The sequence below is a fragment of the Fringilla coelebs genome (assembly GCF_963513975.1).
Source record: "Fringilla coelebs genome assembly, chromosome: 2".
Classification (NCBI taxonomy): domain Eukaryota; kingdom Metazoa; phylum Chordata; class Aves; order Passeriformes; family Fringillidae; genus Fringilla; species Fringilla coelebs.
The window spans coordinates 81,564,512-81,591,642 of NC_140029.1; the positions used below are offsets into that span (position 1 = coordinate 81,564,512).

At 38.3% G+C, this 27,131-nt stretch overlaps 1 protein-coding gene across 1 annotated transcript; it reads left to right on the top strand.

Annotated features, from left to right (window-relative positions):
- Nucleotides 1-2,609: 2,609 nt before the first annotated feature.
- Nucleotides 2,610-16,279, top strand: CHORDC1 (cysteine and histidine rich domain containing 1). The gene is made up of 11 exons (XM_084201101.1): nucleotides 2,610-3,195; nucleotides 6,499-6,548; nucleotides 8,550-8,606; nucleotides 9,089-9,249; nucleotides 9,802-9,902; nucleotides 10,812-10,870; nucleotides 11,869-11,939; nucleotides 12,208-12,313; nucleotides 13,380-13,499; nucleotides 14,193-14,255; nucleotides 14,781-16,279. The coding sequence occupies exons 1-11, from the start codon at nucleotides 2,742-2,744 to the stop codon at nucleotides 14,922-14,924; spliced, it is 1,386 nt and encodes a 461-aa protein (XP_084057227.1). The 5' UTR covers nucleotides 2,610-2,741; the 3' UTR covers nucleotides 14,925-16,279.
- The last annotated feature ends 10,852 nt before the right edge of the window (nucleotides 16,280-27,131 follow it).

Consider the following 27,131-nt stretch of genomic DNA (forward strand, 5'->3'; position numbering starts at 1 on the left):
CTTCAGATTTACTGAAAACTGGTTTAGTTTGGGGCTTTTTCGTAATCCCATATTCAGCAGTTCTGCACAAAATCAGGACATTTCCTGGTTTGAAGACTCCAGGATGAAAGACTCCTCACTCAACAAACTGGGAAGGAAATCAGATTTGCAAAGATTCTGCATTTTGAGAAGTGAATTGAAACATCATGTTTCTTTACAGATTCCAGTTCTACAGGGGAGCTATGCCATTTCCAGTGCATGGAAATACACCTAAGTCCCATTAACTGTGGATGAGATGGAATGACTTTTAACTGGCAAAAATTCAACTGGCAAAAATTTAACTGGCTTTTTCCAGGGAAATCTTTGCACAGAATCTAGCTCCATTAAAAAAAAAAAAAAGGAAGAAGAAAAGGGGTGTGGGGGGGATATAAATCCCTCTGCTATCATATATACATAAAATCCAGAGTGTATATTTTCCTGTGTTATGTCTGTTCAAGGCAGAACACTGCTTCCAAAATTTTTTAACTGTAACATTTCTGACATGAGAAAAATACAGCAGATGTATTTAAAATAAAAAGCACACACTCACAAATCTTTCACTATTTCTCAGATAAGATGTCTTATAACACCTAATACAAGATCCAATCGCTAAAGGCACCATAAAAGATTGTCTAACACTCTGGAATCCAACACTTTGGAAGACTTTGAAACTGAAAATAAAGGACAAAACACATAAAAATTATCTATTTAGTTTTCATATTTTAAGTTCTAGGGAACCAAAATCCAGTGATCATCCATTAGACCATTATTCCTTATCACTCTGAATCTCCAGTGAAAAGTTTCTACACAAAATATATAGGAATAAATTAAATTTAAGTTTGTCATGCCCACAAGATGATTATCTAAATCTTATTTGAACAAGTTACTTTCTATCTTTCTACCTTTCCAAAACTGGATTGAAAGCCTCTCATGCCTTCCTATCAAGCACAAAAAACGCTTTTTTGAAGCTGTGCAGACTTCTGTAAGATGAAGATTACGTACTGTCAATTAGCAGCATTTTGTGCCGAATACACACAATTTCAAGAGCTGATTACAAACCATTATTTGCTTCTATAATGTTCTGTGAAACGAAACACCTCATTTAGTGTCACATACAAAGACGACGCATACAGCTCAGTGACTTTCAGAGATCCGACTGTGTGTGTTAAAATTAACAACAAACTGAGTTTTCAGGTGAATTTTCTTTAATGCCATATGCATTAGAATCTTGAATTATGAAGGAAATGCATTCTTTTTTTATTTCTGTCTGGAAGATATAACGGCAGGTCTCCGTATCAGTGAGATAGCATTTGGGTGGGGAAGATACACGTGATACATTTTTGGGAACACATGGATTGTATTTTTCTTTTCACAAGTCTCCTCAGAGTGTTAGAACCAAACTCCACTACTAATATGATAAGAATGCTACTGCTTAATCCAGTAAATACCACACTGCTGAAATAACTCCTCTTGAATTTTTTAAAAATATTCTTTGAACAGAAATTGATGCTGCCTCTGCAGAAGTATATTTTTTTTTTGCATTTTTGCAAAATGTTGGCTCCTTCTAAAATGGATGTATGCTTGCACACTATGGCTGAAAGGCAACCACGGTCACGGAAATATCACAAAACCTATTTTACAGATATAAACACATTCTATTTTCATGTGACACTTTCACTGACAAGGAATAATGAATTTTATGTTTTAAGAACAATTTTTCACCTTATGAAGAATTTATAATGTAATGATGTAATGATGCTCATACACCTATTTGCAACACTTCTGTCCATCTTCTACTTATTTTATAAGGCATCCAACAAACAAAGAAATAACAAAATACTTTTATATAGAAGGAGAAGCATTCTTATGTATCCCCTTTCTTTCCAAACTCTAATTATCACTTGCATTCATACACTGAATGCTTCTGGTAAATAGAAGAGAATGGTTTTTTCTTCTTTAAACTACAAGAGGCCTCAATAGGAACCGCAGATCAGAAGGAAGCACTAGCTATTACACAGCTCAAACAACTGTGTCTCTTTATGTGACACACACATAAAAAGATGCCAGGAGACATCAGGCATTAACTCACAAGTTTGCAAATGATCAGGGCTACATGAGAAGCAGACTCCTGATGATCCTTTTGCATCCTCAAACTCCCTTTAAGAAGCACTTTTTTTGTTCCTTCTGTGCATGTCTGCTTCAGGATTTCTCATAGGCTGTACGAACACCTGGGCAGTTCTTTTTTAAAAGCTGTGCTGTAGGTGTTTAACTAGGAGGAATCAGTTTGTAATTGCACGCAGTAATGTAGATGTCTGTAGTTATGTATTTAGAACAGCATGTGGTGACAAGTGAAGGAATGGCTTCAAACTGAAGGAAAGTTTTAGACTCAGTACTAGGAAAACATTTATTTTGAGGGTGTTGAGGCACTGGGACAGTGGATGCCTGATCCCTGGTGTTCCAGGTTGGATGGGGCTTGGAGCACCGTGGCCTAGCGAAGTGTCCTTGCCTATCGCGGTGGGGTTGGAACTAGATGATCTTGAAGGTCCCTTCCACTGCAAACTAGTTTATTATTTTAAATACAACCTCTATAATGCACACTATAGAGCATATGTAAGTTGGCCGGCTGTCAGGAGCAGCCGGGCAAACTTTCAGGGAACTAAAAGAACATAAATTAGTGTTTTTCATAGTCGGCTTCTGACGCTGGCATCTGTGCTTCAGTGGAGATGAGACAGCCTTTTAATACGTACACGCAAGTATTTATTTCAAATCAAACTCGCATGCAAGGAAAGGGAAAAGAAAAAAAAAAAAATAAAACCAAAAACAAAACGGCAGAAATTCTCCGGAGGCCCAGCACTGTCCCCCAGCCGCGACACCACTCCCTACCGGGCCCAGCCGCCCGGCGCTTCCGCGGGCCCGCAGCAGCGCCTGCGCGGCCGCCCGCCCGCTCTCGCCGGCCCCCGAAGCTTCGTGAAGATTCCGGAAGGCTCCGGCCGGCTCTTTCCGCCGCCGGAGCTGCCCCGCCCCCGGTGCTGCTGCCCGGCTTCCTTCCTTCCTTCCGCCCTGTTCCAGCGGGCTCGGCTCTCCCGGGCGGCCGGGCAGGAGGTGCTGCGGCCATGTCGCTGCTCTGCTACAACCGGGGCTGCGGGCAGCGCTTCGACCCCGAGAACAACACGGAGGGTGAGAGCGGCGGAGGGGCCGGGGCGCGGTGCCTCCCTGGCTGCCAGCGCGGGGAGCGGGGGCGGCTCCGGGGCTCTGCGGAGCGGTGTGAGCCCGTCCCGCCCGGGGCCGTCACCCGGCCCCGGGTTGCGGCTGCCCCGGGGACACGCGTGGGGGCCCGGGGCAGGCCCGGCGCTGCACAGCGCTGTCATGTGTGCCAAAGGCTCTCAAGGCCAACGTAGGCTTCTCTGCTGATGGCCTCTGTGGGTGTTGCGTTCATCGCAGTTACCGGCGGGTTTTTGTTTTTTCGCTTGGTTGGTTGGTTTGGTTTTTGTTATTTTTTTTGTAGTTCAAGTGTGTGGAGTTGCAGCAGGTAATTAAATGTGTCACGTGTGCCTGCTTTTCCAAGTGCCCTGAGCGCTTGCAGAGCTTCTGTCTTTGCTGGGAATGCTGGTGAAGCGTATTTTAATCTCTGTCATTTGGGGTATCATAATTGCACAGAGGTGCAGAAGGGTGAGTTGAGTTTTCAGAAGGCTTGCCCTTACCTGGTTTATAAAGTAACTGTGTTCGTTGAATTTCTAGAATGCTCTCTTTGTATTAATTTAATTTTTAGTGATCCCCAGGGCTAGAAGTTGGCTAACATGTTCTAGCTTGCACATTTTTCGTGGTTTAGAACCGTGGCAATAAAGAGTGTTTATTTTTCTCAGCTACGTGTTTTTGCATAGAGAGGGGCAACCTATTGAGTAGGACTTGCTAATGTTAGTAACAGCAGAAGCAGGCATAGTTGTGGAATCCTTACATTTAGTGATCTCTTCCACCACTGTTCCCTACACCCCTTTGCCCCAAAAGGCAAAGCAGATAAGAGTATTTATTGTTTAAAAAAAAAAAAGAAATCCTATTAGGATTTGTGACCTGTGCTCCTTATAAAAGTAACAGTTCTTTACAGTTTGTGATCAAGCTGTAGTAAACTAGATCAGGTTGGCATGGCCATATGCTAACTCTGTGATGCTTAGGCTGGGGAAAACAACTTCATGACATGAAATTTGCTTCAGTAAGTGGCTGGAACATGTGTGCTAGACTAAGCAGTTCTGAAGGTAAATGTAATTATTCACAGATTGCTACAGAGAAACATCTTTTCATATGGGTGACCCCTACAAATTTCTACTTTGGTATTTAATGAAAGGACCAATAAAGTGCTTTAAGGATGCAGCAGTAAGGTGATAGTACCATGTGTGCATGGTAGGATCAGTTTGATTATGAAATTGACATCAGAAAAGCTCCAAACAAACAAAAACCTGAAAAGTTATGGTACTTGTGTTTCCAAAAATTATCTGAGAGTTAGAGAAAATGGCTTTGAAATAATACTTTGGTCCTTCTGGTAAAGGAAAGGTATTAACAGCAGTGGAGAGGTAACTTGTTTTGTTTGGGGTTTTTTTCAGTGAAAATGTAGAATAGCAACCAAGAGCTGCAGCAATCTGATTTCATATGAATCAGAACTAGAATATGCTTTTATCTGCTTATATCCTAATTTTCTGTTGGTCTCGGTGTGAGCACAGACAGGCTGGTGTTTTACTGTCCTCTAGCAGGCACAGTGGTCTGACTGCTCAGTGGTCACATCCTGCTGGCTCTGCTGAGGCACTGCAGAGCTCCTTCTCCTGGCATCTTCTCTCCTGGAGCACGCAGGGCCCTCAGGAGGCAGCAGCCAAGTGGGCTGTCATTTGCTCCACCTGGTACCTACTGCAGACCAGGCTCCAGGGAGTGAGGAAAAAGGATTGCATTTGGCCAGATGGACGACCAGGCGCTTGTCTGTGTCTGCCTTGAGCTGGAGCGTAGCCACCCCTGAGTTAGGTGATTTTGTGATGGTTCTGGTCTCTAAAACGGTAGCTGTTATTAACAGCATCTCTCTAGTGAGTAATTAGAAAAACTCATTTCAGTCTTCTGACTCAGAAATAAGCTTTGCTACAAAACAGTTTATTTTTACTCTCATGATACTTCTAGTGGTGTACTTTCATACTTTTGGAAAAGAATAACCTCTACTTTTATTTTTTTTTAACAGTGAAGTCCTGGTTTATATGCAAAATAACCACCTTTTATCCTTTTAATTTTCCTTTGAGGTTTCCCAGCATTAGCTTTTCATCCTGAAACTGAAGGAATTGATAGAGTTTTATGGATATATTTGTAAGTCTTGTTAGGGGACTAAGGTCCCAAAATGTGTGCATTTTGAGTTAAGGTGGGAACTGATGTCCCTCAGATTGTATTAGTGCTTTAAACATAGGTACTGAATATAAAATCAAAGGAAATTATACAAAATGAGGTTTCTTTAATAATCTACGTATTTATAAAAAAGATAAAACCGTCTGGGTTGGGTTTTTTTCCCTATTAAATATCTGTAGGCAGATTGCTAATGAAGTTATTGATCAGTTTTTTCTTGTGCTTCCTATTATGTGCATTCTTACTGTTTGTGTCACTTTTAATTTTAAGTGTTTCTAATTTTGCTTTCAAGGCTAAAAGATAGTGCTTAGAGTCAAGTCAGTAAAATACTGTCCATGAAGTAAATGTCAGTGAGAAGTTATATAATCAGAACAGTTTTATTACATGTTAAAGGAATACAAGTAAAAGAGAACAGCTGTGTAATGTTGATTTGTGAATGCAAACACTTTGATTAACGGAGGCTGTGTTCCAATGTAGTGTTTGTACAGAATCTATTAGTAATAAATAGTATTGATACATCAAAACTGCGTGCGTGGGGAAGACTAACCTTTGGGTTCAAATCCTTAGGTGGCTTTGGATACTACAAACATTGAAAAAAAATGAAGGTAATTACAGTTCAAGTCATGAACTCATTATTTGTATCAAAAGACTTTTTTAACAGAGTGCTTCTTAACAGAAAGTTCTGATCAGGTTCAAATAGTTGTATTTGAAGCGATAAATCAGTACCTCTTGTCTGTCAGGTAGCCATAGGGTCACCTTCTTACTTCTGCAAAATTACTAGTAAGGCCTGATTGCTGATGGAGGCCAGGTATGATCCATAGAGAGTTTCCTTGCTCCACGTGGAACTAGTAGTTTGTCTTAGATACCTGCTTTCTAGTTTGTGTTTTATAATACTTAAGAAGTAAGAAGACCTGATTATTTATATTTAGTATATGCACTCAGATAGTTTTTTTGGTGGAATCTGGATTTTTCTGAGTAATGATGTGCAGTCGGGGAAGTGGGGCAGCTCATAGCATACATGAATTGTAAATGTGGCATTTTTGCTGGGTTTGTAATCATATGAATATAGATTCCTGGTGTGCCTCAATATTAATAATAATCATTGTCTTCTAGGTTCATGCACATACCATCCAGGTGTGCCTGTTTTTCATGATGCTCTCAAAGTAAGTATGTAACTGTCCTTTTAAAAACCAAATCTTTCTGGTTTTTCATCTTTTTAATTCCTGATCTTTCAGTGTTGAGAAACTGATGTTCAGCCTATTGTGAACAACCCCATGAAATTAGAAAAGCACAGTTACCAATTCCTGAGAAAGAAATTTAAAACTCCACTCATATGGTCTAAATGCCATGCAAGTCTAGATGACTTGTTTCCTGTTGATTAACTGACTTTAGGTCTCTCAGCAGCTTAATTAGTTCCTCTAAATAGGACTGTGGAGCCATTGAGAGGTTTCATACTCTTTAAATTAATTAACCTGCTTGGAATTCAGAGCAGCTGCTTGTGGTCTAATGTGGCCAGGGCACTAATGTGTATGTGACATTTGTCTGCTGTAAAATACAGTCACGTTCATTTAATCAGCCAAATGAGGATGTTAGTTAAATTGGGACTGGTCACCCGTGCCTCTTACGCAGCTGTCCAGGATTCTCGGGCTCCATCTTCAGTGAAGAATTAAGTATATCTGTGATGGGTCTCCAGTGATTAGGCCAACTGCACAGCCCATCCTTGGTTTTGCGCTGAACTGTTTTCCCTCTTCAAGGATGCATACAAAGTGCTTACAGGGGATCATTTCAGACATAACTGCTGAAACAGTGCTGGAAATCATTCTAATAATTTAATTGTGTGTAGTCAAAAATCTGGTGTGCCTAAGTGACTGTTCTTAGAACGCTAAACTGCTGTTTATCTGAGCTTTGAGGGGAGTGAGTGTTTTTGGTTTTTTTTTCTTGGTACTTACGAACTACTTCTACTGGATGTGCATGTCATCCCAGCAACGTGGTGTCATTTGGCCTTGTGAAAGCTTTTGCATTCACACTGCTGGGCAGTGTGTTTGCTGTGAGCTGTTGCTTAAATTGGAGTACCTGACTGTGGAATCAGCCATCGTGTACCACTGGCAAATTGGGGTGAATACTCTTAGATCAAATACTGTACAGTTGCTAATACTCTTAGATCAAATACTGTACAGTTGCCTAAACAATGGTAATTTTTTTTTGTACAAAATTATAGCTGTACTCAGAGCACAGTACAGAAGTCTTCTGCATAATTATGAGGAGAGAAATTATACAGCTAGCTCAAAAACTTATGTTTACTCCCTCTTCCTCTTACATACTCACTGTTTATAAACAAGTACCACTTTTCTCCTTCACCTTATCCTGCTTCTTGACCTAATTAAAAATTTATCATAATTGCAAATGAGCAGTTTTCTTCGTGCTGAGTTCTAGATAATCTAGGTGGGCAGGATGAGCCTTTTGTCTCCTCAACTGTGGAAATAGTTTATATTTTGAGGGTATTTTAGAACCACCTACCTAAAACCCATTGTCTTGCACCACTTAAGCTTTCAAAGCAGTGGTGCAGTAGTCAAACTGTTGCCTCTAATAAGGTTCTTTGAGTTCTATTATATATTATTCACAGTGGCAAGGCAATTTGCTCTAAAATTGAATTTCTGGTTTATATAATAAAAAGTGCTCTTGATTGATGTAATTGGATAGCTGTGTAATGCACATATCCAACTCTGTTGATGGGAAATAAAGATCTGAGTGGTGCTCAAGAAAAGGAAAAAAAAAATCCCTGTCATTTTTGGAAGAGGGCCTGTGCATTGAGCCACAAGTGGACCTGGTCTCAGGTGTAGTCTTTGTTTGTTTTGCTTACGTGTTATTTAATGAGATGAAGTAACATTTCTGTTTTCTGTTGCACTGAGTTGGCCCCTAACTTGTCATGGAAGTATTACCTCACATTTACTGAACTTTCTGATTAAGACAGCACCAGCAAACTAGAAGACTTCTCTGACTTTTAAAAATGCAGATGATACTATTGTCCACAGTAGGGAAGAAAACAATTGCTGATTTTGATATGCCACATCTTTTAGAGAAATATAATAAATATTTTGCTTTTTTAAAGCTGTTGTCAAGTTTGGTAGTCATGCCTATGTTGTTTCCCTTCCAAATGTTTATAGGGTTGGTCGTGTTGTAAGAGGAGAACAACAGACTTTTCTGACTTCTTAAGCATTGTGGTATGTACTCATGATTATTTACAATTTCTATACTTGTCAAGTGACAGTGATTAATAATAACTGGTGTATGTGCTTTCATGTTTTAAATTAGCCTACTTCTGTTGAAACTGTCTGAATTCTTATATGCTCTATTTTTTTTTCATATAATGCTGAAGTCAAAGCTCGTTTTCAAGCTTTGTTAAACTTATGAAAATAGATTTGGATAGAACTGCTTGCTAATAAAGAAGGATGGTCAGCATTTATTGCCTCTTTGCTTGACTACAGAAAGTATGCATTTTTCTTTTAATTTATATCCAAAATGAGACTATTTTCCACTTTAGTGGTAGGGTTTCCTTTGCAGCCAGTGTTAAGAGTGGGCTAAAGAAAAAGGTGGAGCTGAAGAAATGAGTCAAGAAGACTTGTTGCAGTTTTTTTTAATTTTTAGTGCATATAAACTACACTGCATTCATATATAAATGTAAAACATATGCTTTCCGCAATAGGGCTGTACAAAGGGTTTCCATAACAGCGAGAAACCTCCTGAACCTGTTAAACCAGAAGTCAAAACTACCTCTGAGCGAAAGGAGCTAGCTGAACTGAAACCCAAATTTCAAGAACACATAATTCAGGCACCAAAACCATTGGAAACAATTAAGAGACCAAGGTATGGTATATGGAACTTAAGGTTTTCCAAATTTGTCATCAGTTGGCCGAGTTAAAGCTTGCGTGGTTATTCAGTGTTGTACATTTCATGAAGTCTAGAAATTCTGAAATCACCTTAGAAGACCTTGATTTTGGTAATAGTGATGTTGTTATCTTGAGCTTCAAAATACGAGAAAATTCTGGTTATGACAAAGTACTTTATCTTTCAGCACAAGAAGCAAAAATGGAAGTCTATAACCTCATAGCTTAAAATGCTACTAGCAACTGTGTTAAGCGTTTTAAACAGGAATAAAAATAATTTTAGGATGCTTGTATTTTGGTTCCTTAGTATCTCTGATTTATTTTTATAGAATATTTAGGATTTCCAATTGAAAGCCAGGACTGCCTTCTAAGTTTCTAGTCTGTTTTTTCATAAACAGTACAGATTGGCATTTACAAATGTGGTTTGTTTGTTTGAGAGAAAGAGCCTTGTAGGAAGATTAGAAGTTACTACTTTGTCTTCTTTAATTCTTTCTCATGAAGTAAGTTGACACTAATACATGGATTTTTTTAGCCCAGATGAGCCAATGACAAATTTGCAGCTGAAAGTGTCAGCTTCCTTGAAACAAGCTCTCGATAAACTGAAACTGTCATCAGAAAATGAAGGGAGAAAAGGTAAGGAGACAGGGAGATTAAGTAGGTATGTGATGCTGTGTCACAAAAATAAATGCTGATCTTGTCATTTTTGAAGTGATAGTTTCCTGTAATTATGTTCTTTTTCTTAATAATCTGGAAAATACCTTCCAGTCCAGGAAATGATTGAAGTTCAGATGTGGGTAACATGGAGACTTGGTTGTCAGGAGCAGTTCATTGTCGTTAGCATTATTTGAACTGTGTCTTTTCTAAGATTTTATGGTTAGAATGGATGTAATGGGAGGATCAATTTATGAATATGTGACTGGAGTTACCAAGAAATGAACTTCACTCCCTATTATTGCAGAGACAGTGTCATATAAAGCCTTCATAAATTGATGAAATTCCTTGAAAGACTAGTTGATTCTCCCTTGTCTGTTTTCCCTCTTTCTTCTTCCCACATTTTATTTGGAATTTGGTTCCAGAACTACACTGCTCCTTAAGTAACTTTATAATTTCAACCTACGCTCGTGGCTATTTTATATTCTTTTGTTCTTGTGCCAACCTAATTTAGCTCTTCTTTCTCCATGGTACCCAGATTATTTCCTGGTGTGTATTTATAGACAGCACTTGAAGCCTTTTACATTCTTAGTTTTACAAAACTGAACTACAGCTTCCCCTGTAACTGTAATGATCCTCTTCATCTTTTTTTATTTACCCCACCTAAAATGTGTAAAGATATAGAGCTTAGAATTTGATGCATAGGTAATACAGCTTCTGGAATGTTTCTGTGTACCTCTCTGGCAGATTTCACTGTCAGGCAGGAAGAAGAAGCTTGAAGAGGAAGGCTTTTGTAATCTCCTCCTCAGCTCATTTTAGTCTTTAATAAAAGCAAAGTGTTCAGTGGATTATACAATTCATTTGCTATTTTCTATAATAATCTGTTTACAGAGGAAGATAGTGATGAAATCAAGATTGGGACGGCATGTAAAAATGCAGGCTGTTCAAAAGTAAGTGGTTCAGTTGTACTCTAAATGCAACTGCTCAGCTATTAAGTGAGCAGTTCTGGTTTTTTGTGTGCTACAAGTTAATTTGGAAAAGGCACAAAGTCCATTTGGTTTAACAAATGCATATTTGATAACATGTGTTATTATGGACAAAGGTGAGTTGTTCGCAGAAAGTCAAAGTTTTTTTTCCTAAACCTGTCATGAACTTCTAATTAGTAAGCTTGTTAAATCCATGGTACTGAGGTGTTTCAACTTAACATATTAAATATAATACTGGTGAGAGGTGGCTTACTGATAACACTTGAGTTGCTCTTGATAATGTGCATAGATCAGAAGCATCTACAGATCTTAACAGTTAATGCTTCCTGCAAGAAGAATTAAAAAGTCAGTGTTTTAACACTTCTAGTATCAAAATTAGTCATTATATTATGCAGTCATTTAAAGTGAAAGGCTTGTTTAGTGCAAAATGGGACAGTAAAATTTAAGTAGCTATTTTCCTCGCAGATTTTGCATTATCTACCTAAGCTCTGGTGGGAGGAGAACTTTGGCAGTCTTTGTATTGGGAAGAACTGATCTGATATTCAGTGGCTAAGTTGTACATTGTTTATTTTACTTTCTCTAGAGAATCCATGTGTTTTATGAATGGCAAATTTAATTTATTTTCAACTTAAGTTCTTGTTTTCTCTGAATGCTCAGAGTATTTTGAAGACAAAAATCTCTGTGAGGATCTGCAGTGAGCTTTATGAGCATAGGTGGTGTCACCATTGATTTGTGCCATTGAACTAATACAAAGTACAGCTTCTTTGCAGTGCCAGAGAACCTTCTGTGAAGGAAGGTTGAACGGTTACTTTGAAAAGCTAGAACAAGCCATTAGATCTAGAGTATTTACCCAAAAGCTTTTTTGTACATTGGTCATTATTTCTGGTTTTTGTTGTGTGTTATTTTTTTCCTTATTCCAAATCCTGTAACAGTAATACACTTTAAATGCTTTGTCCCACCAGACATACGAAGGACCCCACAGCACAGAAGAAGTATGTATATACCATTCTGGTGTACCTATTTTCCATGAAGGGTTAGTATTCAGCTATTTTTGTACCTGTATTCTGTGAAGGGTTAGTACTCAGTTATTCAGGTTTTTTTTTAACTAGTCTGTTTTGTGTACCTTCTTTCTTTGTAGATGTTGCCTTGATTTATTCTGTATTCCCTCTTCTGTTAAAAATGGCAGTGCTTGAAGAGGGTATATGGAAGTAACAGTAATATTGCTTAAAGGAAAGATCTTAAATGTTCACAGTAAATAGTGTCCTAAATATTGTTTTTTAATTACTTTGCAAACTTTCAAGGATGAAGTATTGGAGCTGCTGTAAAAGAAAAACTTCTGACTTCAATACATTTTTAGCTCAAGAAGGCTGCACAAGAGGAACACACGTATGGACTAAAAAGGATGCAGTAAGTAGCATTAAGATTGCATTCTCTAACTGGCCATTCTGGATTTTGAGTACTGAAATGCAGTTTGTAGCTTGATTATTACTGTAGCTGAGCTATTACAGATCTATATATCAGATCTACAATGCTACCTCTGACATAATGTGGAGGATACATAATGTGCACAGCAGGAAGACTGAGAAATGGAGTGTGAAGTAGTCTGTGGTACAGGAGTACTTGATTCTTTCAGAATATTACATTTGGTCGCATGATGGATACAGGTGAACAAAAAGTTCTTGTTTTGAATGTGTTGTCTTTTGCTGAGGCAAAAAGAGTTTGACACTACAAACATGAGGAATGTTTAACAAAAGAAAATATATATTACTAGAAGTGTAGTTTCATTACCTCATTCCAGAGCAATTACTTCTCAAATCCTTTACTTCCTTTAAATCTTAAAATTGCTGCTTGCTTTGAATATTTATATTTTTGATCAAGAATTAGTTGCAAGTGCAGAGGGTAGGGATTAAAAAAAAGTTGAAGTGGTGAGTCTAAAACAGGAGAGTGTAGAAAAAAAGAGTAAAGAATTTATCCACATTTAAAGAAACTATGGATATATTAATTATATGTATATTGAGATAATAGGCTTCTATCCAACAAGGAGTTTTTTTACCTTAGCTTTTTGTTTTTATTTTGAGGGTTTTTTCACAGTTTACTTACTTTTTCTGCATCAGAGAACAGAGTAATACTTTTTTTTGCAGGACTATGAAGCATTCTTGGAGTCGTGGCATTCTTTCTCTTTGTTCAGTTCCTTTATATAACCTGCTGGCTAACTGAAGTCTTGGAAAGGAAGTTGATCCACCAAGTAGCATTTTTTTGTTATAATTTGTTTGAGACAGAGATACTGAATTCTTAGTAAAAAGAATTGCAAGTGGAGTCTTGATTCTCGTGTGAAGATGAAATAGAGTCCTTTATTAGCTATGCTGATTAGCTATTAAAAAAAGTCCTGGGCATTTATGCTGTTAATCTTGTAAAAAAATTATTCAAATGTAATTCTAAGTCCTTTTTTCCTGTACCTTTTTTCCTTATATAGGGTACAAAAGTAGTTCCATGCAGACATGATTGGCACCAGACTGGAGGAGAAGTGACTGTTTCTGTGTATGCTAAAAACTCTGTCCCTGATCTGAGCTATGTAGAAGCTAATAGCACAATGGTGAGCCTCTACCTTAAGATCAGCAACTTGAACCTAGAAAAATCTGCTCAGCTTTATTTACAAGGCAGAGATAGCATAAGACTCTTTTTTGAGTAACTGCTGTTTCTTGGCATTTGCGTTTGTTCAAGTATGTATAGCTTTTTTCTTCCTTCTGTTTGGACATCTGCACTTTAATGTGTGGGGTATTTTAATGCTGCAATACAGTATGCAAAAAAAAATCTTTGATTTGACTTCCATAATTAAAACTCAAGCATGATAGATTTGAATCACCATGTGTATAAATAATTATGGAGTCATCATTTACTTGTATTTGATTTAATGTAATTTGATACCATTCTTCATTGTATGCTGTTTCACAGCTACTAATATTAAACGGGTATTAAAATGCCTGTCCAATTTCTTCACCTAAAATGATAAGATACCAGTGGTCACTGTTGATTGCAACTGTATCATAATCTATTGAAATAGATACTCATCTCTATTTCAGAGGGACAATTTTATCACTTTGGTCATTGTAGGATCCAAGTCCTAAAATGATATATATATTCTGTTTAAACATGCTTGGGGTGTCAGATGTTTTATTAACATGATAAACTTTTCCCTTTTTTTGTTTTTTTTTTTTTTTGTTTTTTTTTGTTTTTGTTTTTTTTTTTTTTTTTGTTTTGTTTTGTTTTGTTTTTCTTTCCTGTTAAGGTAAATATCCATATTGTATTTGAAGGAGAAAAGGAGTTTCATCGTAGTGTGAAGCTATGGGGAGTAAGTATAAAAATTTTTTTTTATTAAAAAGAAACAAACAAAAAATCAAAAAAACCCAGAAGGAAACTGAAGCATAAGCTAATAGCTTCTTCTCTTTCAGAATGGTTTGATTTTCCTCATTACTCTGGTTTTTGAAAGAATTTCTGTTGCATGACAATGAGTAATTACGTTTAAATCTGAATAAAATTACCTAGGAGATCAGTGTGACATCATAATAGGCACTGCTTTGTACAGAAGGTAGCCTTCCAAGGTCCTTTCTGATGCCAACACCATGGCAGTGGTATTGCAGAAAACCCTTGGTTATGTATGTTAGCCCACTTATGTTAAATATGCATAGGCATATGTTTATGCCATGAACATCCCATAGCTTGGGAATGGGAAACAGTCTTGATTTTTCAAGATACTAGAGGGATCTTCATCTACCTTAACATCTACTGAAATTTAGTGATGAGGTACTCCCTAACTTACATCCCCAGTGTCTGTCAGTCTGTTAAATTAAAGCATTAAATACCTTTACTGTTCTAGGTGATTGATGTAAAGAGGAGTTATGTGAACATGACCGCTACAAAGATTGAGCTCACTATGAGAAAAGCAGAACCCCTGCTATGGGCGAGTCTGGAGTTACCAGTATCCAACACACAACCAAAAGAGGAGAGTTCGGATCAATAACAATTCCAAGAGACAAGTTCTTTCCCATGATAAAGTGGTGACTTGCTACTGTAATCAAATATTTAACTTTTATATAGATTTCTTTTTTTTTTAATGCTAGTTCATCTGTTCCCTTCTAGAAAGAAATTTGACGCACAGTAAATGGGGGTGTAAACTTGAAAGGGTAACTGTTATTTCTGCTCTTGCTCCCATGGGTATGTTTATGCTAAATGCAATGTTTCCATGGGAATTTAGAGAAAAATAGCTATTGCCCTTTGCTTGCAACCTTCCCTACCATGCACTGACTATCCCAGTAGATGTGCTCTCTGTTCACAGTGGGTGTCTTTGTTTTCCAGCTGTTTTGCTTAGACTGGATGCATTTGTTAGCCAGTGTTAAATTCAACACTGTTATGAAGGATACAGTAATGCAGATACAAAAATCTGAGATTGAACTGATTAGCATGTAATTCTACATCTAGAGTAAAAGGTTACATAAATAGAAGTAGTAAGTTGTACACTTGTAGACTTCCCCGTTCTGAAACTTTCATGTTCTTTTGATACCTGTTGGCTTATGGAGGAATGAAATGAATGGTGTTATTGCAAGGATTTCAGTACTTGCTGACTCCTGCTGTCTTTCAAGTATCAAAGCAGATCAGGTTAAAATTTTAAAACAGGTGGCAAGAAGGGATTTTTATTTTTTACTCTTTTACATTTGCTATTTGAATAGTTGAACTTAAAAGCAAATGGACAGTGAAATGGCTGTATAACTTAGCATTTCAGCTGTGAAGAGTATGCAAACTCTTCAAACAGCAAACTATTGTAAAATTACCAAAGTGCTGTATATATTTGGCAGCCTTCAGAATGTATAGTCTGTCCTATTTTACAACATTGAAAATCTCAAGACTCTTCTCAAAGTAGATGGATATGTGTAGTAGGAGAAGCCAGGACACATACTGTAGGTGTCTTGGTAAAACAATTTCCACATAGATGTGTGTGTCTCTTGACTCTGAGGATGGTCATCTTAAGAACTGCAGTTATATACAGGGCAAATCTTAGGAGAAGCAACATGCTTTAAAATCTGTCTCATATTGTAATTGTACCTATTGTACCTTTGAATCAAAATACTTTAAAAGAATACTGTATCTTTTGAGCAGACTGTAATTAGAAATCAAGACCTTAGTTTTGTTTTCAGTTAATCAGTAAAGGGGTGTGGCTGAAAACAGGGTAGCTATAAAAATGAGGTGGGTTTTTTTGTTTTTTTAATCTGGGCAGCAACACACACAGTAACATTACTTTCTATTTCTGGTTGGAATAGTTTCTTAATTTTGGCTTGCAGCTGAAATAAAAATGTTTTCCTATTAAAGTAATAAAAAATGCACACCATTATTTATTGTGCCTAATCCTGTATATGTAAACAAGAGGTCTTGTGGACTGTTAAAATGCATGGATGCTCATCTACCAGCCTTGGCAGACCTGGAATAGTGTCAGGAGAAACACAGGGTGTAGTAAAGGCCTTCTGAAGTGAAGTACAGGTTTCTGAGAATCTTGTTGTTTTCCAGTAGGTATGATTTGACTCAGATTTCTGTCTCTAACAGTACTTGAAGTCCTACTTCATGCTTAAAGTAGTAGGAAATATGTTACCAAAGAAACCATCCCTGAACACCAAGAAGGTAACACTGGTGATACAAATATATGTGTATGTGTATATATGTATATGTACACATATATAAAATTGTTTTGGTGCTTCTCTACCTTAATTTCAAGATTCTTGGTCCTCAATTACTTAGTTTGAGCATGGTTGTATGCTCCCTTAAGCCCTTTTTTTAAAATTTCAGCTCTAAATTCTGCTGTATAGATTCTGTTAACCTCTGATAATGCCTTTTTTCCCTCTTTGTTTTTTTTTTTTTTAATCTGAAAATGTCAGGTACTGCAAAGTGATAGGGTACAAGCTTATAAAATACATGCCAGGTGGTCCTCTGAAAATTGAACAGATGTTCCTTGATGTGTTCTGAACCAACAATTGGAGTACTTATTAGTGTGACACTGAGAACATCAGTGGATGAAAAATTCTAGATAGCTGTAGCTACTAGCATGCCATCTGTGTTTGTGGGTGCAGAACTCTGAACTTAGACAGCAAAATTAGTAGTGCTTAAACGCCAGGATAAAGTTCTTGTTTAACAAGCAAGTTCAAATGTGTCTATCCATATGGCTATATAAATATCCTAAATATGTTAAAAAATATGGAAAACATATTTTCTCCTAACTTGCATCCTCATGTGCATTAGGTTTACATAATGTTAAATCTATTTTAAAGAACTACATGGGAAATGGAATTCCTTGGGGAAACAATTTCTGGTTTTAAGTAAGTCATATTCTGCCTTAGTGGAGGATATGGAGAGAAATGTGGATGAATGGGCCATCTCATGTGAATGCTGCAGGCTTTGGGATCCTCTAACTACTTGTTACACTCTTTCAAACTATGTTCTGCTGGTAGCTTAGTCACCTTGGCCATAAGTGGGAGAAAGCTCCTGTAAACACAGTCCCCAGTTTTGCTTTTGGTTTTTTTCATTTCTCCTGCTCTTCTCCTGTTGTTCATACTTTGAGAACAAAGCTAAAGATACTTCAGGCGTTCTATAATGACTCCCCCCATCAGTGGCAATGCAATCACTTTTAAAGCTTACCTGTTTAAAAAAGCAAGCAAACGAAGAATCCATGAAAACCCCACCAGCTTTGGTCAGGCAAGAAGGTGTAGATTGTACAATAACAGCATAGTTTCTGTGGCCTGAGATGCTTTTCAAAATAAAAGTATAAACCTTCAGATGGCCTTGACTGCCAAAAGCTATCTGTTTAACTGCAGCAATTCTTAGCAGTTTTTTATAACCTATAATATGTCTGCATTTATCCTGAAGCTGCAAGAGCTGTATCACATACTGAATTTGTGTGTTTTGAGCAGTTGCTCACAACAGGCTTCAACACACCAGGTTGTTCCTGGTGTTACATGCAATGACATCTTGACATGCATAGTGATAGCATACATTTTGATGGCATATTGGCTTGGTTGTAACTTTTATTAGTAAGTGTGGAGAGAAGGTAGGCCAACTGTAGTGTACTAAACCAATCATGATGGATACTTTCCCAAAAGCAAGCAAGATTTGTCAAGTAAGCAAAGTGATATTTGATCACAGACATTCACCTGTCTAATTATATGACACTATATTCAAACCCATATGAGCAAGAATACTCAGTGTCGAATTCATTGTTTTTTCATGCTCTCAGAACTTGTGCTGTATTTATCAAATTAAGTTGATACAGTCTAACTATATTTTTATAAAGAAGTGTTTAAGAGCTGTAGTGTGTTTCAGTATAGGTTTATGTGTTACACATGTAGATAAGCATGTTACATGAGTCAAAACTGACTGTCCAGGTGCATATATAACTTCACCTTCACGATCCCTTTATAATATGAAAAATTGCATGGGTATACAAGTTTATGACAGAAATCTTAATCTTTTCCTTCATGTGTAATCTCACTTTCCTATTTAACATTTCATACCTAACATTGCATCCCAGGTAAAAAGTGATAGAGAATGAGAGGAAATAGCCTCAAGTTGTTCCAGGGGAGGTTTAGATTGGATGTTAGGAAAAGCAGTTTTCATGGAAGGGGTTGTCAGGTATTAGAACAAACTGCCCAGGGAAGCAGTGCAGTCACCATGCCTGGAGGTGTTTAAAAAAAAAATAGGTATGGCCCTTACGGACATGGGTTATTGGTGAACATGGTGATGCTGCCTTGGTGGTTGGTGATCTTAGAGGTTTTTCCAGTCTTAACAATTCTATGATCTTGTATCTGTAACAACATTTCTTGGAGGAAATGGAATTCATGTGAAATGTTATTACACTGCTAAGCACAGGGCTGATCAGCTACTTTGACTCTCAGGTGCTGATACAACTTGACAGAAAAATCTTCCATTGGAGGGTGTTCTGGATTGCGTACAATATCAAGTCACCATTTCAGTAGTTTAGGAATTAGTTTTACTAGGAATTTTGCCTTGGAAAAAATATACCTATTCTACATAATGATTTTGGCTTGCATTTTTTAAACATGGCATGAGTATTGATTCAATACTGTATCTGTTAATGATTGGTTTTTCCCAATTTGCTGCTAAATTTTTTTTACTTCTGTTCAGGAAGGAGATCCTTTTTAAAGTAATGAGTTATGTGTCTGGAACACTGTTTAAGGTTGGTAATAATTTTGCCATTATAAGAGTCTTGAATTACAGTTGAAGAGGAGATGACTTTTCGCATGGCTGTTTGATTCTGCACATTCACGAAACTTAGACGCAGAAATTAATCTCGTGTCTTCATGCTCTAGTTTTTTTCTAAATGTATCCAATAAAATTCTTATTACATGCTGGTTGTATTTGGGGTTTGTGTTTGACTCCTTTTGTTATGGGTGCAAACTTCCCTGTTAGTTTGCAGCATGGTTGTTGAAGTAAAATTTAAGTGGATGTTTTCCACGTGTAAGTCATATAGGAAGGAAACTGCATTGCCACGGGGTTTTTCCCACCCGTAGTTCTTTCTTTGTTTGTTGCTTTCTAAAGCTACAGCCCATCAGGATATGAGTTTTGCAGAAATCTGAGTGTGGTTACTCAGATGAGGGCCTGTCTCATTCACAGAAATAATTCAGTCCAAGACTTCTGAGCTGTCACAAACTTAATGGAAGTGAAATCATTCCAGATACAGTGGCTGTTTCTAAAGTTGCTGAAGGTACTGTTGCTTTGATTTTTTTTTTTTTTTTTTTTGGTTTCTTAGAAAAAGAAGATAACTTTGCAAAACCTCTGGCATTCAGTGTAGAAAAGGGTTCACCTCTTGAAGCCTGATATCTTCTACGGTAATAAATACTTGGGCTTTTCCCAAAGTTTATGTAGGTGTTTTGACAAGAGGGTAACCAAGGTATTGTCACAGACATTACAAACTAATCCACAGTCAAATGAATGTTAATTAAAAAACTGACACATCCTTTTGAATAAAATATTTTTGTTACCTACTAGAAACTAGTAATTGAAGAATTAGTTAGTTCCTTGTTAAATTTTAAAGCTGCATTGCAACAAAATTCATTTACAGCTACCTAGAAACGGATCTTTTACCTTACAATGATCTATGAAATGATCTATATTTATAGTCCAGAAACATTGTTCTCTATAATGTGATTTAAACCTATACGAAATATTGATACTGCAATATTACTGCTGAATTCCATGCTTGGGAGAAAACTAACCTAATATACTTCTAGCCTAATGTGCTTAACCTAATTTGTTCCTCCTTAATTGGAAATCAGGCTTGTATATAAGAAGGCAGAGTTGATGCAGTGTGCTTCTATATCCCAAAGGACTTAATTTAGGGTTTTTTTAAGAGAATGCCTTGTAATCAGGTTATATCATTATGTCCATAAACAACCCAAATTTTAAATGTTCTGCCCATAGTAAAAGCAGTTAACATTTGGAGTATCAACTCATGTTCAAAACCTACAATAAAGAGGTTGTTTAAGTTCTTTAACTGGAGCTTTGTGAACTGGAAGCTTGTTGGCTTTTCTGTTACCAGAGTTTTACTTTACTGGATAACTTAAGTGGGATGCTTGTGCTTTCCAAGAGCAATTAACAGCTCTCGAGAAGGTTGGTAAAATGAATGGAGGATATTGAAATGTAGTTGAAAATAAGCTTTTAAGGAAAAGATTGTCACATATTTGTTTAAAAATAATTCAGAGAAGACATACTAAGGATGATGCAAATGAACAACTCCCAACAGCTGAACTTGACAGTGTTTTATACTTTTCTCACATACCTTTGTAAGGGTTCACCTTTCTGTGTGAGCACAGTGGCATTGGTCAGTGCTTGTTTTGCTATAATTTTTCCTCAGCATTTTACTTTCCAAAACAGCCAATATAAATTTGTTGCATTTATAATGAAACAGTTGTATTGGTGCACATTGTCTGAAGACTTGGATGTGGTTGGGACTTGTACAGTGAAAAGTGGCCAGAATTTCAGTGTGGTTTAGTGGTAATACGCAAATGCTAAGCACATCATTCTTAAGCTAAACCATGTGTAATTTTAATGAATTTTTGTATTTCACAATTGTATTATATAATGCACATATGTTTTACCTTAAACTGCCCCATAAGGGTACTTCAGTAAGCATAACTGTTCAGGAGTGTATTGCAACCTGTGGTGTTGTACGTCCTCCCTTTTCCATCCTGCATTGCAGGTGTTCTTTGCTGAAGTCTGAAGTATAGATTTGTGCAGACTGAGCAGTAGCTGTTAAAAAGCTGATAGATTTTGCCAGAGGTTTTCCATAATCTGGTAATTGTGTGTTTGTACAAAACAGGGTGTAATGCCGCCTGAGAGGCAAGTGCCAAGTCCTGCAGTTGTACTCTAAATCCCATACAAATATCTGGTCCTCAGGCAGGTTGTTTTTTTAATCAGACTGCAGATGACAAGAATGGTATTTGCAAAATCAAAATCCCATCAGGCTGAATTGGGTGAGCAGAGGTGGTTTGAAAATACAGAAAGAAAAGGTGGGTTAATTTCATCTATTTCTCAGGTTTCCCAGGACTGGACACTTAAGTGTGCATATGACTATGGATAAATAGCTTTCCTTAATGATTTTTCTTCAAAAAACTTGGGACCTCCCCCACATAGTCCCCAAATGCCAATCTCTGCTGGCAGTCCAATGAACACAGGATTCCTGTGGCTGGTGCCATGGCAGAAGTTTCATTCCAGCTCTGCAGGGTCCCAGAACCTGCCACCTTGCTTTGTCTTTTAACCTGCCTGCAGCTTTGTTCTAGCTTGTTTGGCTGTTAAAACTTTTGTCATGTCCAGGTGTCTCTTGTCTTACTTGGTTTACCTTGTTTCTCATTGTGTAGTTGTTTGTTCTAGACATATTTTTTTATATAACTACTAAAACTAAAGCAGGATTACTGTGTAGAGCAACATACCGCTGACTCTAGTGCCATGTTGCAGAGGGATACATGCAGGGCCCTTGAAAACTGAGGCATGGAATGTGGTGTAGAGGACTACTGATAAGGGATGATTGGAGAAGGGGCGCTGCTGGATAATGGAGATCCCAGGAAGAGAAACAGCTAATAAATATTATAACTGCTTTTCCATTGAAAGGTTTGTACTATAATTTCTTCTCTTTTTTTCTTTAATAATAAACACTAATCATTCTTCAATCACACAGTTAAGATTTTGAGCATACCAACAATGAACCTGTCTTTAATTAAAAAGTATATTTCTTTCTGCCTGTAATGAGACTGGCAGGATGCTTATGTGTGACTCCTCTGCCGTGGCAGTGGACAACGCTGTCACTGCTGTTAGTACCCACGCTTCTGTAAGGGTAGTGCCAGGATAATATGATGTGTGCTGCAGACCAAAGAGAGCTTTAGTTCAGGCAGGTGGTGTGCAGACATGCAGGCTCTGGTGAAGAGCATGGAAATACGACTTAGGAGACAGAGCTGAGAAAACAAAAGCAATGCTTCAGTAGGGTGGTGGTGGTTGCAGAAATATCTGAAGGCATGAGTGACCTCAGATCTAAATCTTTGAGTGCTCAATGTTCACAGCTGGCCATGTTTCCTCTGCCTGGACTCCTGCTTCTTACAGGTTATGTAAGGGTGTGTTGTCACAACAGTCGCTGTGTCCAGCAACTGTGACTTGGGTTTCCTTCTAAGAGTACAGCCAAGTTTGGAAGTAGTGTGGATGGCAGCATCAGGAACACGTCAGCTGCACTGTCAGCAGGCTAGCAAAGCACATCTGGGGAAGGTGCCATGTAATCTTAGCAAGTCTATTCTTATCCAATACCCTGCTGTGAAATGCTTTTCTATTATTGCCTCTCCCATTCTTTCCCTTAATGAAAGGTTGGAACATGTTTGGAGTTTAATTGAACCAGGTCCAGCCCCTCCTGCGTGAGGTGCCTAACAAAGCACTCTTACTCCTCGTCCTAGATTCCTTGAGCTCCCTGAGCTGAAGATGTTTAAGGGTGCAGCATCCATCAGGAGAAGCACTGTTGGTGCTGACAGAAGCATCCTTGACCTTATAGATTCTAACTGGCACAAGTCTCAGTGGTGTAATGGTAAAAATCTTTTACCTTAACAAAGACTGCTTGCTAAAATCAGCTCCTGCTGGTTTCTCTAAGGACACTTTATATGAGCAGGAGCTGTTCTTTGAGGAACAGAGCACTTTGGTTCTGCTCTGAACGGCAGAAGCAAGATTTCTGTATTTCATTTAATTAGTGTTATCTTCTCTGCTCTGCCATAGGGAAGTTCATGATGTTCACCATCATTCAGCTTTTTCAATAGCACTGTTAACTGTACATTGAAATCCTATGAATAAAACTAGGGGAATTTAGAGAGGAAACAAAACAGGTCATGCATGTCCAATTTCTACCAGCTGCAGAGAGGGGTCCCCAGATGAGTCTGACAGTGTCATCTGGAGATTCCAGCACCTAGGGTTACAGATTTCTTTCCAAAGTCAAGTCAAAGGTATTTCAACCGTAAGAGAATCTCAATCATAGGATCAAACAAAGGTTTGGGTTGAAAGGGATCTTTAAAGGCTATCCAGTCCAATCCCATTGCCATCTTCAGATTAGGTTCAGATCAAGTTATTCATAACTGTGACTGAATGTTTCCAGGGATGGGGTGTCTACCATCAATCTGGGCAACTTGCTCTGGTGTTTTCTCACTGCATTGTAAAAATCCTACTTATATCTAATCTAAATTGATCCTTCTCCAGTTTAAAACTATTACCTCGTCTACTAATGCAACAGGTCCTGCTAAAAAGTTTGTGTCCAAGCTGAAATAAACTTCCAGGCACTGTCCCTTTGGAACTGATTTTCTAAACAAGCAATTGACAACCCAGATATCCAAGTGATACTTGATACATCCAAGTTTAATTTTGCCAGATTGTTTTGCAGCTCCAGTCTACTAGGCTAAAGGGTCAGTTTCTCCCATTTGTAGGATTCACTGATTGTTTCAGCCAGGCTGAAGGAACTGGACAACTGGAACTGGGGAAGGACAGTGTTACCTATTTGTAAAGAGAGAATGAAAAATTCCCTTCCCACACTTTAAAATTATGGGAAGGCAGAGCTATGCTTTGCACTGGGGGACAGCAACAGAGTCTTGTTTACTGATCTAAGTAGAACTTAAGATTCTACTCATTGAGGAAGGAAAGGCAATTTGAGACCTGAGTAACTGATCCTTTCAATACCAAGAATAAGGGATTTTGTGGAATTTAATTAGTATAAGCCATTTATAAGTGGTTTGGTTTCCTTATTTATGAGGGTTTGGATATCACTCTCCCTCAGTAGAACTTTATAGACAGGAATGGAAATAGATTTAATATATTTTGTGTACTTCTCAGGATGTAGCTGGTCATGATGAATCTCACATTCATGCAGTTATCAATTAAGTTGACAAGAGGAACAAAGCAATCAATGCCAGCTGTGCATTCAGCCTGCTGTGAGCTGTAATTTATTCTTACAGCTTCAAACTGCACAGGAAAGCAAGGAGAGATTGTATGTTCTTCTGCAGCAGCAAGGTAATAGTATAGAACCTCAAAGGCTAGCTACCGCTGAAAGAGTTGTGTTTACTGGTGAAACATTTGTTCACTGGTTTATACATTTCTGTAAATGAAGGAAGAAGAAAGTTTCATCATTTATTTCCTTATAATGTGGAAACTCCATGTTTGCCTTGTACTCTTGATGATCCTACAGCAGCAACCACTGGCAGATCCAAAGTTGGCTGCTGCTCATAAGGAAGAGGCACTAATGGCTTTTTTCCACCATCTAGATATCCTAGCCCTCCCTTGGGAGTACATTCAGTACTGCCCATTGCAGTTAATGTAAAGTTATGATGGTGCAGGAACGGCGCACAATTTGGAGAAAGGGGAAAAAAAAACAGTGCAGTTATGTACCAGTCACATCATTGCAAGATATTCTTAAGCAGTAAGTTCAGCTACAGATGTGGAGATGAAAACTGTGAGTATCCCCAGTTAGATAAAAGTAAAGAGAACAACAAAAATGTATTTGCTGTTCGTAGGATCATTGAATGGTTGGAAGGGACCCCAAAGATCCTCTAGTTCCAGCACCTCTGCCGTGGGTAGGGATGCCTTCCACTAGCCCAGGTTGCTCAGAGCTTCATCCAGCCTGGCCTTGAACACCTCCAGGGATGGGGCATCCACACCTTCTTTGGGCAACCTGTGCCAGTGCCTCACCACGTGCACAGTAAAAAATTTCTTCTACTCTAAACCCACCCTCTTCCTTTTTGAAGCCATTCTTGTTTACCACTGCACACCCCTGTAAACAGTCCCTCTTCTTTAGCTACTGGAAGGCTGTAAATAAGGTCTTTCCAGAGCCTGCCCTTTCCTAGGCTGAACAGCCCTAGCCCTCTCAGTCTTGTCCTCATGAGAGAGATACTCCAGCCCTTTGATCATCTTCATAGCCTCCTCTGGACTTGCTCCAACAGGCCCACATGGCTATTTTGTTGGGTCCTTAGGGCTGGAAGCAACACTCCAGATGGAGCCTTGCCAGGGCAAAGGGTGAGTATCACCTGTGCCCCAGCATCAACTGCTCCTGTCTCATGTGTGTGCTGTCAAGGTTTTTCATTCTATTTCCCAACAGAAGAGGTAAAGCATGGACTGTGGAAGTGTCATTTCCTCCTCACATGCCTAAGGCTTGATCTGTGAAAAGCAATTAAACAGTAAATTATGAGAACAACATCCACAAGCACACAATCCTTCATCTTTCACGGAGGTGTACTGGAGGTGATGCCAGTGAAAGCCTCTCTTCTTGGTGGCATATATCCCCCAAAACAACTTCCCAGAAGTTATTTCTGGTTCCCTTGTTTGAATTCAAGGCATCTGAGATGAAAACAGCAACTCTGTCCTGCTTTTCTAATTCTCTCCTTTTTAGGGCCACATCTGTTCTATTCCCCATAAAACAAAGGAGATTTTATTCCCACAACATGGTGCAATTTATGGTACTGAGAAAAACTGTAGTATATTTTATATAAGAGATGAAATTGGTTAATTGGTTTCCATAAGCTGGAGTGTGATTCAGCAAAATTCTAGCAATTTTTTAGTTTTAAAGCATGTAGATGAGAATTACACCTAAAGGGCAAATGAAGGGCAAAAAAAGGGAAAATGAAAATTTTTAATTTTTTTTTTATTTTTATGCAAACTAAACAGTTTTGTACAACAGGCCCTCTCAAGCATTTCAGTTCCTCTTTGAATGTAAAATCAGCTCCTGATGAGAAATGTTCTTCAGGTCTTAATTGAAGACAGAATTATCTTAAGCACCATGCTAATAGTAACAGTGTCCTCCAGCTCCTTCAGATGGAAAAAATATGAAAGAGATTGCCTGGGAAAAAATAGCAACCAAAGCTGCCATGGGTTCAGAACTAGAGAAAGTGCACAAAAGAGCAGGGAGAGAGATTTGCACTTTTCCAAAGTGCAAATAAAGGAGGGAGATGCATAGCATAGAGACTTTCAGAGGGATGGATATGCACTCCACTGAGAGCATGCTTTTGGATTTCTGCATATAAGCAGCTGTTTTCCCTGATTATCAGGAATGGCTAGTACTGCTTTGGCAATCAGTAGGAGAGTCAGTTATTCATTTTATCAAGGAAGAAAAAGCAAATCAGTGTAAAGAGCATTCACCAGTCCTGCAGAATAGATTCTGAAATGCAGAGATGCCTTTGGTGTCATCTATTATAAAAGTAATTATCAGAACAAGAAAAATGTACAGGCTGAGTATTACATTTTTCCATCAAAATGTGTGCTATTGCTCCCTGCCTTGGACAAAATTTGCTGATTTGCTGGTAGCTTGGCAAATAATTGTTTTCATAACTATACATCCAAAACATTGGGTCCTCAAAGCTGGTAGATCTTTCAGAAAATTCCATTCAGAAACTGATTGTTCCTGCTTCCCCCCTTCCCACTTCTCCCCACACCCAAATTTGCTTTCATCCAGGGCTGTTTCATAAAGCTACAGTTCTGTCAGTACCAGAGATGCAGCAATTCCTAGCTCAGGAGTTCTCTGACACACAGAGCTCTGCTCACCTACCATGTGGTTTGGGAAGCTGGAGACTCAGGCAGGGCAGGCAGTCGGGGACACTGGGACACTGCAGCAGCCTGGCGGCTCTGTGTGCCACACCCTGCTGTGGGAATTTTCAAAGCCTTCCTC